The sequence below is a fragment of the Anarrhichthys ocellatus genome, unplaced genomic scaffold (assembly GCF_004355925.1).
Source record: "Anarrhichthys ocellatus isolate YVR2014 unplaced genomic scaffold, GSC_Weel_1.0 scaffold30, whole genome shotgun sequence".
NCBI lineage: Eukaryota > Metazoa > Chordata > Actinopteri > Perciformes > Anarhichadidae > Anarrhichthys > Anarrhichthys ocellatus.
In genome coordinates, this window is record NW_022280060.1 from 4,105,411 (window position 1) to 4,123,593 (window position 18,183).

Consider the following 18,183-nt stretch of genomic DNA (forward strand, 5'->3'; position numbering starts at 1 on the left):
ATATAAAGATCGATGTCCCTCATTGTTAATCGCTGAAGTGGCTGTTGCCACATTACAAACCAGTTTAGTTTAGCTCATCAAATCATAGAAAACGTTGCTTAATAAAACCCCACAGCGTCTAGACATAGGTCTATGATCACATTCATTAATGAACTCTGAATTTGATCTTATATCTGCTTCTGATGTTTCCACTTCAGGACCACCCAATAATATGCATCTCTAAGTCTTTGCTGCTACAAGTGACATTTATTAGTTAACAGTAATAAGCAACAACAGATTATGATTTGTTTAGTTGGATCATTTATTTTGCTCCACCAACATAAATAGTTCTGCAGCTGACTGGGACAAGCAACGCATGAACAAGCTAGCTGCTTTGAATACGTCTACATTTTACTGCAGGTCAGATAGACTACGACTGTGAATGTCATTAATGGTCATTAGAACTCCAGTAAAGTGGAGTGATAGTATAAATAGAATGCCTCTCGTCCAATCAAATTACTCGGTCGGAACTAACTGTCATATACAACAAATAACAGACTGCTGAGCAGTGACGGTGTTTGATCATAATGAACATTAATATAACCTTGCCAGTTCTGAGCCAAACCCCTAATAACTTAAAATACACCGTCAGTCTTATCTTGCTTTTCAGAGCAGCATCATTTCTTAACAAAAGATATTTTTATGACATTGCATAGCTTGACTTGAGACTTGTACATTGACAGCAAAGTCAGATTCCTCACACGAGTGTGTGACATGCTGGTGGAAATATCTGGCTCAGTGCTCAGCTGCACACTTGTTCCTGCTTTTACACTTTCCAAGTCACCAGATCATCCATTGGGATTATGTATTGTTTTTATGAACCAAGATCATCAATAGTTCAGAATTAAGCTTTTTTTCAGTGGAGCCCCTTTTATGCATTGCAAGATAAAGTTAGATGTGTTGTCACACTGCACTTTGTGTAATGGATTGATTTGCCAAGACTTTTGCTTGACCAGGGTTACTATGGCTAACTTTCTACTCTTTCTAAACATGACTTGTTTTGATCTGATGGAGACTCTTTCAGGCTTTGTAAACCACAATAATTGTCACCTGAGGTTTTGGTTTCACAGGAAAAGATGACTATCATGTTATCAAGTGTGTATTGGTGTTTGGAGGAGGGGCTGAAATGCACTGGAGGGCTGCCACCACCCCTCCCATCCCCCGCAGGGATCGAGTGACCAATCGGATGCAGTGATAAGATCACCAGATACCAGATGTTTGTGGTTTGAAAAACCAAGTTCGACTAGTATTTACAAAAAAATGACATCATACAATATGCTTTTAATAGGAATTACAGAATTCCAGGGTTCTTATAACTATTTGCATTTTACTTATAAGCTACATTTTCAGCATGATCTGACTTTGCAGGGCTCTTTCTGAATGAGCCCGCAAGAGTAAACGCTGCCTTGTTCATTACGCGTATGACGTGATCTCTGAAACTCTTATTAAGTCATTGTGTGCGGTTTCATCAGACCATATTAATAACTACTTATGTTCTCAAATCTATAGAAGTTATGCGTTCCTCCCTGCAGCCAAAGGACTAAAATGATTTCTCAGCATAAAATAAAATCAATTATCTCTTATGTTTTGTTCCTCTCTTTGAAATGAATGGGTGTGGCAGTAAGATCAGAGTCAGTGATTTCCTATGACGATCAAACCCTCCTCATACACGAAACGCTCAGAGGATTTTTAAGCATTATCGTATGAGTCACGTTCTCCCCTCGCAGCCTCACTCTCCAACCCTGAGCATACATCAAGACTTTATGACTGGTTATGATGCTCCCTAGCTCGAATGTATCCAAATGTATTTCTCTCTATCATGAGCTGTACTCCTTGTAGTTAGGTAGGAGTGTATGAAGCAAGCATGTTGCCAAACATTAAGCAGACAAAACGACAGAAGAAATGCAGCTACTCCCGACTTGTTCCAGGCATTATTTTCCGCGATGACATCGATCGTCTCCAAACACAGAGCGAAACATGGAAATTACTTTTGCTGTAAGGGTGTTGGCTGGGTCCAGAGCCAACACAGGGTAACAATGGCCCCTTTCATGATAACAGAGTGTCCTCTGATTGCTCGCCTGCTGCCCGTGAATAATATTATCAGCCCACCCCTGAGCGAAAACTTACAGAGCGACTCCACAGTTGTGTGTCGTGTGTGTTTCACTGGGTGGGGGGTGAACAGGAGAGAAAAAGGTAGCGGGGAGGGGGGGGGCATCTCAGACTTGTTGAATTCAAGGCGGTGGTCACAAGGTAGCATCTTAAATTGGGGTGTGGGTTTAAATGGGGCCCATCTCTCAATCTCACCAAAGTTGTACTCCGTCTTGGCGCTGGCTTGTGCTCTCTCTCTCTCTGGCTCATTCCCCCCCCCCCTCCCTGCTTCTGTGAGCTAGTTATTCATCCACTGTGTGAGTCAGGGAGGGTGGGGATTTGGAATACTGCTGTACCAGTCACAGTTTGTCAGTTTACACTCTCATTCCCTTTCCCCATCTCTCTCTCTCTCTCTCTCTCTCTCTCTCTCTCTCTCTCTCTCTCTCTCTCTCTCTCTCTCTCTCTCTCTCTCTCTCTCTGTCTCTCTCTCTGTCTCTTTCTGCTCTGCTGTTCTCTCTTTTTGCTGCTGCCCACCGGCCCGTCCTTATAGTTTTGCACAGAGGCTTTGCTGTCCTGTGAAAGAAGGATCCACATTGGCTTCTGATGATTTAAGAGGTTAATTCTAGTCTCAACGAGGTAAGTTGCATATGGTTACGTAGAAGGTGAACTCACTGACTAACTCCGCCCAACATGTTGAGCAGCTCAGGGGTGAATTGTCTGTTCATTTGGTGTTTGAGGATATCAGGCTGTGGTGGTTGAAATGTCCTTTTTATAACGGATTCTTTGCTGTGTGTAACGGTTCCTGTCGGTTCATCGGTTCATCATTAACTTCTACCGTGTGAATGTGAGCTCCCTTTTGCCATCCCTATGATTCATTGACATGGCCTCCATAGGAAATGTTCCACCGCCCTTTCCACTCTTCTATATAGACGTAAACCAGCCACGTTGTTGTCAATGTAGTCTAAAAGAGTAACATAAAGAGGACATGCAGAAGGACTAACGCTGTGTTTTTGTAGAACCATTAAAACAACATTTTTGTCTGGTTCGAGAATGGACTTGTGTAGCTCAGGGCTTTACATTTTTGACATTCCTCTTGAGAGGTGACAGAAGTCATTGCCTAAAGGTAGCGTGGTGCTTAAGTGGTCATGTGTCTGCTGAATGTCTTCACTCCGTCACGGTAACACTACAGCACTGTGTGGACTCCTCTGTACGCGGATGCTCCTCTAATCTTGTGGATTTACTACTAATGTTTATTTGGCTGAACAGCGCTGAATGTTCTTCAACAGTGGAGTTCCAATTCGTATGTGAGCCTTTAATTGGTGGAGATTGAAATCAGTTGAGTGGTCTCATCATGTTTGAGGTCACTGATGAGTAGATGCAGGAAATGGCATAGAAGTGTCAGAGCAGTGATGTTCATTAACTGCTGTCGGCCGCTCTTGTAAAAGATCTGTGGTTTCACTAAGCTGGGATGGAAGGGACTTCATTTTCAATTTTTTGCCAACTTCATCCGGGACTTAAAGATACAGAAATATTGTTTCCTTTTCCTTCTTAGTGTTCATGATCATAAGACTATCCTCCTGACCTTGCACAATCACTTTATTTATGTGTATTCTCTAAAACATCTCTCTCAAGTGAGTCACAAGTTGTTCATTCAGCAGTTTGAACATGAAAACTGGGAGATTTATATGACTTGTATTCAAAAAGCAAATCCTATGTACATATCTAACTGTAGGGTTTCTGTATAATCCTGTTGCAGTGTCGACAACATCATTTGATTGAACTCAGAAAAGTGGCTTTTGGTGTCCAAAAACTAAATCTATTTTTTCATGTATACACTCAACTATTTGGTGAATTACCAATATTTTTGGATTTAAGAACTCAAACAAATTACGAACTCGTAAAATTCTAAGCCATGTGACGTCAAACTGCCACGACTCAACTCGCGGTGCTACAATAAACTCGACGTTATCACTAACCTGACCCGACGGTCCTCTGCTCAATGTAACTGTTCAGCATTTTTCCTCAGAACAAGACAGACTCTCCACAACAGACGTGATGGTGCTCTTGTTGAAATGCGAGGGCGCCTGACCGAATGTCTCACCGTCGGTTCAAAAACAACCAGCGCGTTTTTGCGTAAGAGTTTTCTGAAATGTCATGTATCTGATCTGCTGTACAACACCATCATTTTCACTTTTTGGTGATACTGCCGAGGGGCTGCAACAGCACAAAACTCCAGTTCAAGTTTTCACCATATTGACAAAAGGAAGCTAAGACAGCAGTGCAGCTGTTATAAATTGTCCTGGAATGCTCGACTCAATAACCTGGAAGCTCCACAAGAAGATCGAACAGAAAGATACTACCGCCCTGTTGACAGTTGCTTTGTGGTTAACGCTTAAAAAAAAGCCCTGAGGCGAACAAACTCTGTGGGAATTAAAAGTTTATACAATCTGTTTACACTGTAGCTGTGTGCTCAGAATCCGCTTCAACTTTGACACAATAGACTCACTAAATATGAACTTAAGCAGATCAAGGGCCGTTATGCATATTTTGGGTTGACAGCTCAGTATCTGTGTGGCCTTTTTATTTTTTGCAAGTCAGTCGTTGAAGATGTAAGATAATGTGTTGTACATTCATTACCATGAGGCGAGTGAGTTTTAGACTGAAGCAGCCTTGAAAACAAGTATGCACAAGTGCAGATTACAGAGCTGGTTTGACACCCTGTCGAAAAGTTTTAAAAAATTGATACTGAAAGCGAGTTAGCATTCTTAAACTTGGATCCAGCTCAGTGTTGGCAAAATTCACATCTGTAGTTTGCACTTAAAATGTGTTTTTACCTGAGCAGCACCTCTGTATCAGCTCCACGCCTCACCTGCCCTTCATTACACAACATGGAATTATCAGCTGGTGATTATATTGGTTTAAGGCGGGCTGTTCTTTAGGCCTTGAGCAGTGAAAACTCAGAGCTTTGCAGATTGTACAACAATAGCGTGGGTACAGAGGGCCGCACCCTGCGTGTCCTCTACTTTGTGAATACACTTTACACTTGCTTGATATGGTGAGCCTTTTGTCAACAGAAACATTTGTAGGTCAGAAACCCAGAGCAACAGTCGTGTGTGTGCACATATTTGTAGTTGAACTGATAGATTCAGTTCGCAGCGGCAATGTCTCAAATAAGTGCGGTTGCTACGTAACAAGACAAAAAAACCACTTGTGAGTTTAAGGAGCTTGGATGACAATGTCAGGGCTCTGCGGTTTGAGAGCAGTTTGACTGTATGCAAGAGTCATGAAGTCAAGACACAAAAGCCAGCCAGCAGAGTGCCAGCCCTGCTGTAGGACGAGGGTTTCCCTCCCAGTTCCTTGTAGCGCCTGCTCTCTGATATCAGCCCGTGACTGACGGTATTTCTGTTGGGTGTGTTTTGTTTGAGGAGAGATGAGCCGATAATTGCATTTCAATCCCGCTGAATCAGGAAATGCTCCAAAATGCTCCTCATTGTTCCAAGCCCCCCAAAAAGCCATGTGATTTATATTTTTGTTGAAGAATTTATGTAATCCATTCATGACAGAGAACACTATTTTCGGAAATTTCACTGTCTAGGAAAAGTGAACTGCTTTTTATAGGTTCCAAAAACCGATGAGGAAGAATAATGGTACATTTCAGCTACATTTACACATCCAAAAACAATACATCTGACATTCAAAAAATGGCAAAATAGAGTTTTCTTGAACTTAGTGATGTGTCACTCCTTGAATTACTGCCATGGGAGTGGTAGAGGGGTTGCTGCTGTGTTTGGCCTTGACTAGATCAAATTAACAATGAGCTTTATGTGTTTTTGCAGATAATTTGGTCACAACAATTCAAGATGGCAAACATGCTTCGAGAGATTCAGGAGATCGGCTCGCATGCCATGGATATCTACAACTACCTCTTGGCAGGAATTGGTAGGTGACTTAGCTAAACTAAATGCAAAAGATCACTCTATTTATTGTTTTCTAACGTATTGTCTTTTTCTTCTTTCTCTAGATCCACGGCTGAAGGAATATCCAATGATGCAGACTCCTATTGCCATGTCTGCAACATTGCTGTGTTACCTCTTCTTTGTACTGTACCTTGGGCCGCGCATGATGGCCAATCGTAAGCCCTTCCAGCTTAAGGAAGCCATGATAGTCTACAACTTCTCGCTAGTGGCACTGTCGACAATCATCGTCTACGAAGTAAGACACTGTTACTTAAAGTCTCCGACATTTAACGACTTGCAATTTACTTTTTACACATTTTGAACATCTCATGGTCATACATGAAGAGAAAGTGGCTTAATTTGTCTAGTTTTGGTTGAATTTATATCTGTAAAGATCTTAATTTAGCAATGAAATCAAATCAAATGTTCTTGTAATTTAGTTCCTGATGTCTGGTTGGGCCACAACATATACCTGGCGATGTGACCCAGTGGATACGTCGAACAGTCCTCAAGCACTTCGAGTAAGTCCCTCTCTTTCTACTCAATTATTAGTCATTTCTTGCTTTAATATGAAGTGAAATGATCATTTTACAAAGTCTTTTCCCTCCTCAACAGATGGTCCGAGTGGCCTGGCTGTTCTGGTTCTCCAAGATTATTGAGCTCATCGACACAGTAAGTTCAGTCTTTTGCTTGACTCGCTTTTGTGTTCAGTTTTGGTTGACTTTAACTGATCAATATCGTCTTTCGCTCAGGTCTTCTTCGTGTTGAGGAAAAAGCATGGCCAGGTGACCTTCCTACACATCTTCCACCACTCCTTCATGCCCTGGACCTGGTGGTGGGGGATTGTCTATGCTCCTGGTGAGTACACATTAACACAATCTTGATTGAAGAATTATTAATGGTTTTAGTGTTATTACTTTGTCCTGTAAAACCAATCTTGTGGATGTTGACCTGTACAATCAGCAACACTGTCCTCCAGTTGGCTTCTGCTCTTGTTTTTTAAAGGAACCTTCTGCCGGTTATTGTATAGTTCTGTTTAGTCATGAGAAAATGATTAACCAAGAGTCTCTGACCTTCCAAGAATGTCGAGGCCGTCGAGGTTTTTACTTGGGTTCTTCCGCTACTTTGAGTTGGCCTAATGCTGTTTGTGATTATTACCCCCAGGTGGAATGGGATCTTTTCATGCTATGGTGAATTCCACCGTCCACATCATCATGTATTTCTACTACGGCCTGTCTGCTGCTGGACCACGCTTCCAGAAGTTTCTGTGGTGGAAGAAATACATGACGGCCATTCAGCTGGTAGGGACACCCTATATTCTGCAGTTTTCTGTGTTGTTCGCTTCATCATCAATTTTGTATTTTAATTGAGCTACTCGTAGGCTTCAGGGATCAGCTCAAGGACGGCATGAGAGCCTCGCTCAGCGTCTTAAACTACTAGTCTTTTCATTTGAATGTCTGGTACTCTGGTTCAGGCTTCAAGACGAATCCATCTGCGTTTATTTATAGTAAGTGCATGGCTGACTCCTGGTTTCTTCCCGACAGACCCAGTTTGTCCTGGTATCTCTCCACGCTACCCAGTACTACTTCATGCACAGCTGCGACTACCAGTTCCCCATGATCCTCCACCTCATCTGGATGTATGGAACCTTCTTCTTCGTGCTCTTCTCCAACTTCTGGATCCAGGCTTACGTGAGGGGCAAGCGGTTGCCAAAACAGGATGCTAAGCAGTGTCAGAACGGCACGGCCGTCTACACCAACGGCAAGCACCATGAGAACGGCGTCAACCACGGAGCGAGCAACGGCAACAGTCACGTGAGCAAGATGAAGAAGGCCTAAGATCCCTGGAAGGAAACACCTAAGAAGTGTGAACCGGTTTATACTACTACGGATTCCAAAGATAGTTTTGGCTGTGTTTCTTTTCCTGTTATTAGTTTGAATTGCGACACATGGGGAAATGACGTGGTCAATGATTTCCACAGTTGGGCTCCAAACTTTTGGTTGCTTCTGTTTGTTCGTTCGTTCAACTCAAAACCTCTTTTTGAGTTGGGGAAACCATTTATGGAACATAAAAATGTATGAAGAGAAGATGTTTTGACCAAAATATTATCTTCACTGATGTTGCAACAAGCTCCTAGTTCAGTATCACACTGGCGGCCTTTCACCCCACTTGCCTTCACTACTTCTCTGACACCCACATCGCACTGACCTCCTCTTGTTGACAGATAACTGTACAGTTTCTATCAAACTTGAAAATACTTTTTGTAAATAGTTTTACAGCAAACAAAAATAACTAATTTGTATTGGTTTAGACTTTCTAAATTTTCTTATATTGTGTATTTAAAATTAAATCTCAATAAATTCAATCTTGAATTATCTTACACGTTTTGTGCGTCCGTATTTTCACAGAATAGGTGCTTACTGAATGTGCGGCATGCTTAGAAGGGTTCAAGTTGTCAGGGCTCTGGGGAAAGACTGCTGTGTTGCAACAAAGAAAAGTATTTGCATTGTGTGCTGAAGCCTCTTGTCTTAACCATCTCAAATATGTGGAGCCAGTAGGAGGTTAACAAGAGCCCCATTCTGCTTTGTCTGAAAAAAAAAATCCATCGTTAAGAGCCAGAGAGGGAGAGAGTAAGCATCCTGCAGACCGGATCTCCACCCACCGTTATCAACCACGCGCGGGTTCATCAGGTTCAGAAATGCGATCTTGTTGGCACTCAGCGTCCATTCAGCCTGAAAATGAATGCAAGCTAAACAAACCACAGATCCAGTACATGAAATAGTTGCTTTGTTTTACAGACTGGAACACGCAGCTTTTCTGAACTGAATCTGAAGGATTATTTTTTGTATATGACTGCATTATCTTTTACATTAATAGGTGTTTCTAACATTCAAGTTAAGTGCATACCTCTATGATAGTGTCAATCAAAACTGAAGTTTATTATCTTTGTAAATGAGCTATTGGATTTGGTTTTACAGGTTTTCCCTAATAAAGTCAATGAGTGCATTTTTTGCATGTAAAATCGTAATCTGCAATATAGTTTGTAATTATAGCAGTTGGCGCAAATGTAGTGGAGGAAAAAAAAGAACAATATTTTCCCTCTGAAATGTGACGTATAAGTATAAAGCTAGTTAAGTGCAAGTACTTTAGTAAATGTGACCTTCATGAACAGGCGGTAACTTGGTCGTTGTTGCAAGTTTAATTCCAGGCCGACATTACATTTCATGAGCAATCAATTAAAATACAACCAGTATGAAAACATCCTTTAGGCATTCATTCAGTGCGCATCAAATTGCTACAGATCTACTACATACTGTTCTTCAAGTCATTCTCTTTATCTCTTTGCTTTTATGTCGTGGGTCTGAATCCAGCTCCCACTTTTAAAGGTATTCTCCATATGGGAATTGGTATTGAACTTTGTGACGTGGACGATATCAAGCTATGAAGTTGCTACTACTGTACAGTGTACAGTGATCTGATGGCCCATCCTAGGTTTCATGCGTACCCAGATTGTCTGCTGCAGGGCAGGGTGAGATCAGAAAACCACTAACCACTTCTCTCTCTGCTCGTGAGTGGATGAGATGTAATGCAGACCTTGGATGTGGTCCGGTTCGCCCTTTTGAATGCTTTTATTGGCCTGAAACCGTTGGCAGCACTGATGAGAAGTGCCGGAGACAGAGTTGTGGTCAGAGTTTGAAAAGATGAAATAGCGGGGGCGTGTGCGCTCTTTAAATGATGTTCTCCAGGATGTAAAAGATGAGCTCCATCACGATGGGCTCGTCGCCCCTCTTGCGCCCCCTGCTGTGTATGACGGGGATCAGCACGCTGTCCAGGGCGTTCAGGTACTGAGCTGGGAGGGGAAGCCCATTGCTCCCAGCCACAAATCCCACCTGAAATTACAAAAGAAACCAGTAATTCGTTTTAATATAGTCACACCCTGAAGCTTGAGTTAAGAGCTTTACAACTGTGCATTATGTGAGTCATATGTTACACCACTCAAAGTTAGACCGGTATGATTTTTTACGAAACATCCCTGCGTATTTTTCATAAACTTTTTGGCCGAGTGAAAGAGCATCTGAAACCTTAAGGAATCCCATGCTGATGTAATCCTCACATTGTTAGCAGAGTACCACTTATTCTGTAGCATAGAAAAGAAACTGCTATTTAAAGAATTTATAAATGATCACTGTGAAACTAAACGTTTATAGAAAAAGGATTTCATCTCGGTGGCATGGTTGTATTGGCTTCATTTTTATGGCTCCACAGGCTGATAATATAACCAAAAATAAATATTCCATAGATCTACATTACACCTAAAATAAATAGACACTACATTCTGCCTGATGATAGTATAGTATCTATAAACAATGTGTTCCTTTCACCATCTATTCTGAACAAGTATGTACTTGTTGTATTTTGGCTTTGCAGGGCAGTATTCATGATGCAACCTTATTATGGGAAGTTCGTAACAATATGTCATTGTGACTCAGCTCACTGATGCCAAATACCAAACATCCTTTCAGACCTCTTGAGCATCAAACGCGACACGCAGCCCCAGCTTGGCCATCCCGTCCTCTTTCAGCAGCTTGAGGTGAGGACACAGTGCCAAGCAAAACGCCCGGGCGATCCGCTCCGTCAACCGGTCGTGTTCAGCAGAGTCACTCGCTCCTCCTTTGGGGTGATTCCCCCTCTGCAGGAAAAACACCTGCACAGCACGTAGACAGATGTATAGAGAGGAGGCAGTTACGTTAAAGGCTGCAACTAATCTCTTGATTATTTTATCGATTAATCAATTGGTTGTTTTTGTCTATAAAATGTCAGAATGTCGAACAGTGTTTCCCAAAGCCTAAGATCTTTGATAGTCTTGTTTAGTCCACAACTCAAATTCAAGTTTTACATTAGCTCTACTTATCCTGTGCATCTCATTACAGGTACTTCATTAGATGGAGAATACAGTGTGATGAATCAGATCTAGCTGAACACCCGCTGCAACTTTATTTGCTCCACAATGTCAGTTTGCTTTCATTGTGGAGCAAATAAATCAGAAAATATTCATATTTAAGGAGCTGGAACCAGAGAAATTTGACTTTTCTTTCTTAAATAATGATTCAAACCGATTAATCTATTATCAAAGTCATTGGTGATTCATTTAATAGTTGACAACTAATTGATTAATCGTTGCTGCTCTACTTATGTAGATATTTTTAGCAGATCATCATATGTACTTCTGTCCAGCGGATGATCTTCCCGTTTTCTTTGTATTCTGACTTCTGAAACATCTTGGTATTGCAGATGGACTCCATGGATTTCCCATCGATGGGGCTTATAACTCTGGAGGACACACATTTACAACATGGGACAGAAATGAAAACGCAGACGTTACTAAAGCCAGCACACTCTGCCATGTTGTTCTCTTTGAGCACAAAAGCCTCATTCTGCCACATGAGCATCAAACAGGCGGACACGCTCACCCCTTATTCACTGAGCATTTCTCCTCCACCCACTGTACACACACAAGCTCCTGGCTGTCCGATTGGTCGAGCCGTCCGCAGGTGACGGAGTAGTCTTTCATGTCCCGTAGCGACCGGCGCAGCTCGGCCATGGTTTCCACGGTGATCTGCACCATCAGTCCATCTGGGGGAGAAGGGGGCAGCGATACAGGAGGAACACACGGACAGACACACGTACACTCGCATGCATCAACATGTACACACGTCTGTTAAAATGTACACAGACACACACATATACACACACATTCTGAATAAAGCAGTCTTAAAGCAGGGGTGTTAACATGCACTACTTTTTGTTTTTTAAATAGTAAATATATGTAAGCATTGAATTTCCTCCAGGGCAGGAACGTGTCAAGGTGAACCTGACTCCCCTCTGAGCTGACATCCTACCTTCTACGATGCTGGACTTGGCAAGGTATCCTGCAGACGCTTTCAGTGCACTGCTGAATATAAAAAAGCATGATCCAGTAACTGCAATAACAAAAAAAGAGAAGAAAAAACAAACATGTTTAGAGACAAACTCTGTGGCTCCAATCCTGATATATCAGTCTTTGTAGTAACAAGAAAGAAACGATCATGTTGTGCCATCTAGTGTTACATAAGAGAACTTCTTGAGCCCTTTGTTTCTCTTTAAAATGAATAGTGTTAAACAATATTCTGTCTGTATTCTATTTCTGCTTCTGATACAATTACATTCATGGAAAATTCAAATTGAGTAAAAATCTTTAAATCCCAAGATTTAATTTTGTTGCGGCTGCACAATCACGTGAAAACTTCTCCCTGACGTTTACATACTTCCTTCTGCCACAGAATAAAATAATTGAATGTCTTTGGGAACATGGGGATGTAGAATAAAATGTCATGAGTTTGCACAAAGTCTGGCTGCACATTTATCATTTGTAATGGTAAATATTGTGCAGCAAATACTATTTTAAAAGGTGTAAAATGAGTAGATAGAACCGCATGGTTGGTGGAGATCAACGAGTGTTTCTAGTGAACACTGAATGCAGCTCCTAATGTGTTGATCTCTTTCCTCCCAGTGCACCAATTCAACTGTACCAACGTTCCCCTAAATAACAGATGAATTATCAGCTCATCAAGGTGCCCCCCCCCCCCCCTTGTTGCAATCCACATGTCTGATTGCAGTGAATGTTCCCCACTCCTGCTTGATTATGTAACATTAAGTCCAGACTCTGATATCTTGATGTGCCTCTCGGTATCCTGGAATGGCCCACCTTTGCGTGGCTGATTGTGGATGCTGATGGCCTGGGTCTGGTACTGGCCATCGTCTCCTTGCACGCAGATGAGGTGGGAGTCTGCAGTCTCATTGAAGCACGCCCCAATGGCCAGCACGTGCTCATTGGACTTATTCAAAGCCTTCATTAGCTAATGAGAGGGAAGGATGGAGATTGTAATGAGAGGGAAGGATGGAGATTGTAATGAGAGGGAAGGATGGAGATTGATTAAAGAAAAAGAAACTACATTCACATTATTATTATTATTATTATTATTAACTCTGTGAGGGATTTAAAGGCTCCATCCTACCTCATTATACCCAGTGGTCGGTATCTTTATACAGGTCCTCTGAGCCTCTAGATCCACAGTGAGCCCCGGCACCATCGGCAGGCTGTAACGGTAATTCCTAAAGTCCTGAAGCACGATGGGAGGAACGGGGAAAGTTTGGTCAAAGTTTCAACACCAAACGTAACTACTAATGGTGAACAATTTGGTTTTTGTAACAACACTGAACAGGAAGTTGTTACAAAATGTCACACTCACCACTAACAGTCTCATTATGGTGTGGCCAATTTCCCCAAACAAGGGCTTCCTAAAGCGCACGCTGTACAGAGGACACGGGTAAACTGGAACAAGAAAGAAAGCTGGTGACTGAAGAGAAATCCTGTAGCGTTACAGACGTAGCATTTCATTCATTTCATGGCTTACATCTGTATTCGGCCCCCAATCGAAGCATGAGACGCAAGGGAAAGGCTTTGGCCCAGGCCACCTCTGCTCTGTGGACCAGCAGGCCAAAGAGGTAGGGCTGGTTTGGCAGAGGTAGACCTTGAAGGGACTGCAGAGTGGAGCGAATGTACAGGAAGCCTGCGTGCTCCTCACTGCCCAGGAAACTACTGCCGAACAAGGACAGCGACAGGTGTTTCACAACCTTTCCTGCAGAAATACAGAGGAAAAGGACACACGTAATCATTGGAGAAAATACCCTTTTACCAAATTCAATATAAAACATCACTACTATACATAACAAGTTGGAAATTACAGTATGTAAGCATATTATTGTGTGTGGCTCTGACCTGTGAGGGTGTCCCTGTACAGCTGGATAATGTGGCTGAAAATGTCTTTGGGGAAGCTTTTCTCTTCAGGCAAACACTGCAGCAACAACACCACCTCCACCTGGCCCACAGCGTGCATTCCCTTTGTCGTCACGCACCAGCACTTCCTGTTAACATCTGTCACACAATCAAGGCACAACCTCACAGGTCTAAAAGGACAGTTGTTGTTTTTTTAATTCCAACTGAAATCACATTCAGTCACCTTTTTTTGGAGTCAATAATTATTATTATTTGTAGGATCACAGCAGCCATTATTGTGTACAATATGTTGCCTTCTATGCACTTTATCGTGCACAATGAGGAGGGGAAAAAAAGAAACGTACAGTTGACCAGCTTGACTATAGCAAGCAGGTTGGCATTGAGGACGAACACCAGCGGCTTGGGCCTGCCACTCTCCAGCTCCTGAATGAGCAGCATCTCAGAGGGCTGCTCCTCCACAGTGTAATCTGAAGAACAAAGACATAATAACACTGATGTATCTTATGCTGCTCTTGCTTTTGACCCTCCCCCTCAAATGGGATGGAACCTGTCTTACCTCCTTTGACTCCTGTGGAGGTGAGGATGGGTGGCAGGCCAACCAGGGGGATGAGGTTGGCAGAGCTGCTGACTAAAGCTGTGGTGCCCCAGCCGTAAGGACCACAGGCCTCCTAGAGGAGGTGGGAGGCAGAGGACTGAGCCCATGTTTTTGTACAAACTATCTGACTAATTACAGATCAACAGATACGTTCAGTGATCTTACATTGATATTTGTCCCGTGTGGCCGCAAGGCTCTCCTGATCTGTGGTGAACCCACAGGACTTCTAACCAGCCCGCCCAGTGCTCGTCTCATCAGCGGTGAGAACCCTCTCACTGGTGTGGTCGGAGCAGACTCCGACTGCTTTTTGGGGAGGATGTCATCTGCAAACCACACCCTCCTTTTCCCCCTTGGAGGTGTCCCTGAAGACAGGACGCAAGAGTTACTTAAGCAAAGTTTCATTTAAAAAACTGTGAACTTAAACAAAAACAAAAATAAATCTGTGCTCACTTTTGACGAGGATTGAATGACAGGAAACACAAACTCGTCCCTCCTTACAATCCAGATGTGTGAGTCTGAACTTCAGGTTGGAACAAAGCGCACAAAAAACCTGGCGATACACCACACAAGGACAGACACACACGTTTAACACATCAACTGCAAGGCAACTTCTTGAGAACTTTTACGTTTTATTTCAAATGCTGCACAACATATAAACGTCCTTCCTCACCTTCCCACAAGCACGGCAGTGATGCCTCCTCTTGGTAAACGTAAACTTGACCCCACACTTCATGCAGACCTGCGCCTGAGCGTCAGGGACCCACACTGGAGCCACCTCCCCGAGGACAGTGCTTCGATCCTTGGACAGAATGCCAACGGGGCTCAGCTGGGACTCGTTGTCGGGATCCGGAGGGGAAGCTTCACAGTCGCCCATTGCTCCCTCCCCGCCGGTTGCCTGGGCCTTGCTGCTGTTCGTCTCATCTCCTCCATTAGATCTGACCTCCTTGGACCCCCTGCCATCATGTGAGGGAGTAGAGGGTGCTGCTGTCGCCTCCGAGCTGCAGGACTGCTCTTGCTGCTCCAGCCTGCTCTCCTCCAGCTCCTTCTCCTCAACCACAGAGTCTTCCTTTGATGGGAGAGCCTGGGGCTTCTTCTTCTTCTCCTCCTCTGCCACCTCCTCTTCCTCTTCCTCCTCCGGCCACGCAGCCTCTGCAGGGCTCAGCACCAGGGGACTGGAAGACTCCCCGAAACAACTCTCACCCCACGTGGAGATGGCGGTCACAGTGCAGCTGCCTTCCTCCAGCTGGGAAGGTGAAGTCGTTTCGGCAGGATGTTCAGATGGTTTCTTCTCACACGGCCCAAAGCTGCTTCTGACCGACGCATCTGAAGACATCTTGGACAGAGATTCTGGTCTTATTTGGCCGCAACCCAATCCCGGTTTGGACACATCACCATCTTTGAGCACCAGCACACAGGGTCTGTTCAGCCAGTGGTGCTTGGTGTCCTGAAGAGACGGATTGTCTCCTTCATCTGTGTCGAAGGAGAGCTTGATTATCACTAACACTCAATGTGTCTATCGCTCATTCTGTCACACACTTACACACACCATGTTTTCATGCTCATTAATGACGACTTATTAGGCGGAAAATGTTCACATGTGCTAAGTGGCCATTTAACAGCGTGCGATAATCTATTTCATCACCCTGAACACACCTCTTAGCTTTCAATCACCATGAAAGGCAGCATTAGCACCCCGCCGCCCTTGAGAGGTGTGCTTGAGCTGATCCCAGAACGGATCACATGGTTGGAAATAAGAGGTTTGTTGTGGACTAAATATAAAATGTAAAACCATAGCTGTATACGCAGTGGATGATACCACACAGCTGCTGGTTCCAGACCAAATGTTCAATAGTGGTTCTGTGTTTGATTGGCGCTACAAAAACTGTCTGAGTGTATTACCTTGAGGATTAACAGATGTTGTTTTTGTTGTAGTTTTCTATGTTGGCTTGCAGGTGTTCACGCTGAAGTCTTGACTGGTCCTGCAAATTGGCTCATTTGTTGTGTGTCTTTGGTGGTCGACCAAAAACAAATGATTTGCTACTAAAACTGATCAGCAGAGAAGCGTGTTTCACATGTAAATACGGCCAAATGAGCCATTTGATTCTGAATGACTCCATTCCTAATCTCAACATGATAATCTACATAAAGGCAAACACCTTTCTCTGATGACAGGCAATTACTGTTTCTGCACCTTTCTCTCGAATGGTAAGGTAGGTAATAACCATTACTGTTAATTACCAGCACGCATGGGAGTTAACGTGTCCATAGCAGGTGTTTCATTGAGCTGTAGCTGCCAGTGACTCATGAAGAGTTATGACTCAGGACCCGGTAAGAGGAATTAAAACAACCACCAGAAATCAGAGCCTATAGTATATATACCCGGGTATTACCGGCTGTTACAATTTAGATTGGACGTGAATGGTCTAATTTCTCAGGGTTAAACTGCATTGCAGCTCCCTCAATAAAAACCATAAAAAGGAAGGCGCGCCTCATCGTTCACCGCTGCGGGCTGCAGAGTGACGATTCCCCGACACGGCGGCGGGGTTGCACCGATCCGGCTGACTGGAGCGATCGCTTTCCCGGGACAGTGACGCATTCAACACACACACGCGCGCAAATGTTTAATCCGCTCGCAGGCACCGAGGCCGGCGGCAATGCGACACTCACCCCGCACCCCATTACATCAGACCACCGAGCAGGACACACCACTGGGCTGATGTTTACGGAGGCCGGCGCGTGTATGTCAGCAGCATGTCTTCACACCGGAATGTGCGCAACACACACACACACACGCACACATAAACGCGCGCGCGTTTCAGATGATGCAGACTATGCGCGCGGCGAAATGCTGCATCAGCGAATTTCTGACAAAACACAAGACGCGCTGTATCATCACCCTGTAACTCGCAGGCAATGAATGGGGGGGGGGGGAGCGTCTCCACCCGAGGTGCGATCGACACAATTCTTACCCTCAGTTATTGCTCCCAGGAGGCTTTCATTCTCGTCATCCCGCGCAGAGAAGAACTTCAGCATTTTATCCCGTTACATGTGAGAGCCGAGGAGCCACGGGCTTCAAGCAGCAGCAGTGCCTTGCTCACAAGCGGAGGATGGGATGATTTCGCCCCTCTACACCCCTCTCTTCTGTGATCCCCCTCCTCCCCCTGTCTCTCTCTCTCTCTCTCTCGCTGCGGCTCTTTGAAGAAACTCAAGAGGTGTGCAGAAACGTCCCTCCCCAGTTTTGCCCGTCTGCACAGCCCGCAGGACCGCGCGCATGGCCAAGACAACACCAGCTATACGATGCCAGATGTGAAAATATATATATATATGTCATTAGTTGATCATTTACATGCAAAACTGAACACTTAAAATCTTCAGTTTGGATGAGAACCGTTGATATTTACACAATCTTGTCAATGACCACAGCACCATCTAAAGAATGTTAATCACCTTTATTTTGTTTCATAAACAAAGTCTTAAGACTAGCTTTAATGACCACTGAAATCCTGACCATGACACTGTGGTGAAAGGATTTGACTGTTTACCAGAAGGGAGTATTTTTATTTTTTTGTATTTGTTATAAGTGCACAAGCCAGTCTGACTCGGACATCCTTGGGCCATTGTGAAATAGAAAAGTCTCTGGTTTGTGGGGGGGGGGGGGGGGGGGGGGG

The 18,183-nt window shown here is 43.8% G+C and overlaps 2 protein-coding genes across 4 annotated transcripts in view; one reads left to right on the plus strand and one right to left on the minus strand.

The window, feature by feature from the left end:
• The window catches only part of elovl1b (ELOVL fatty acid elongase 1b), a 13,619-nt gene extending 4,508 nt beyond the window's left edge, over positions 1–9,111 (plus strand). Inside the window, exons 1-8 of one of the 2 annotated variants that reach the window (XM_031863973.1) lie at positions 2,640–2,763; positions 5,964–6,066; positions 6,149–6,339; positions 6,524–6,604; positions 6,699–6,755; positions 6,836–6,941; positions 7,248–7,384; positions 7,628–9,111. In XM_031863973.1, coding sequence (XP_031719833.1) covers positions 5,988–6,066; positions 6,149–6,339; positions 6,524–6,604; positions 6,699–6,755; positions 6,836–6,941; positions 7,248–7,384; positions 7,628–7,921 — 945 coding nt within the window. In that variant the 5' untranslated portion in view covers positions 2,640–2,763; positions 5,964–5,987 and the 3' untranslated portion in view covers positions 7,922–9,111. Of the gene's footprint in view, positions 1–2,639; positions 2,764–5,963; positions 6,067–6,148; positions 6,340–6,523; positions 6,605–6,698; positions 6,756–6,835; positions 6,942–7,247; positions 7,385–7,627 lie in introns of those variants that run through there. The other variant, XM_031863974.1, reaches the window with a different exon arrangement.
• A 156-nt stretch (positions 9,112–9,267) lies between these two features.
• On the minus strand, positions 9,268–18,175 carry zfyve9b (zinc finger, FYVE domain containing 9b). 2 transcript variants are annotated; one of them, XM_031863971.1, is made up of 16 exons: positions 17,485–18,175; positions 15,186–15,985; positions 14,966–15,065; positions 14,681–14,877; positions 14,477–14,588; positions 14,265–14,387; positions 13,903–14,058; positions 13,538–13,762; positions 13,373–13,455; positions 13,139–13,243; positions 12,829–12,979; positions 11,984–12,064; positions 11,555–11,717; positions 11,309–11,414; positions 10,609–10,788; positions 9,268–9,973 (listed from the first exon to the last, which is right to left on the minus strand). In XM_031863971.1, the coding sequence occupies exons 1-16, from the start codon at positions 17,546–17,548 to the stop codon at positions 9,812–9,814; spliced, it is 2,808 nt and encodes a 935-aa protein (XP_031719831.1). In that variant the 5' UTR covers positions 17,549–18,175; the 3' UTR covers positions 9,268–9,811. The 2 variants fall into 2 exon arrangements, with proteins under 2 accessions (XP_031719831.1, XP_031719832.1); XM_031863972.1 differs by lacking the exon at positions 17,485–18,175 and adding an exon at positions 17,183–17,279.
• Between the last annotated feature and the right edge of the window lie 8 nt (positions 18,176–18,183).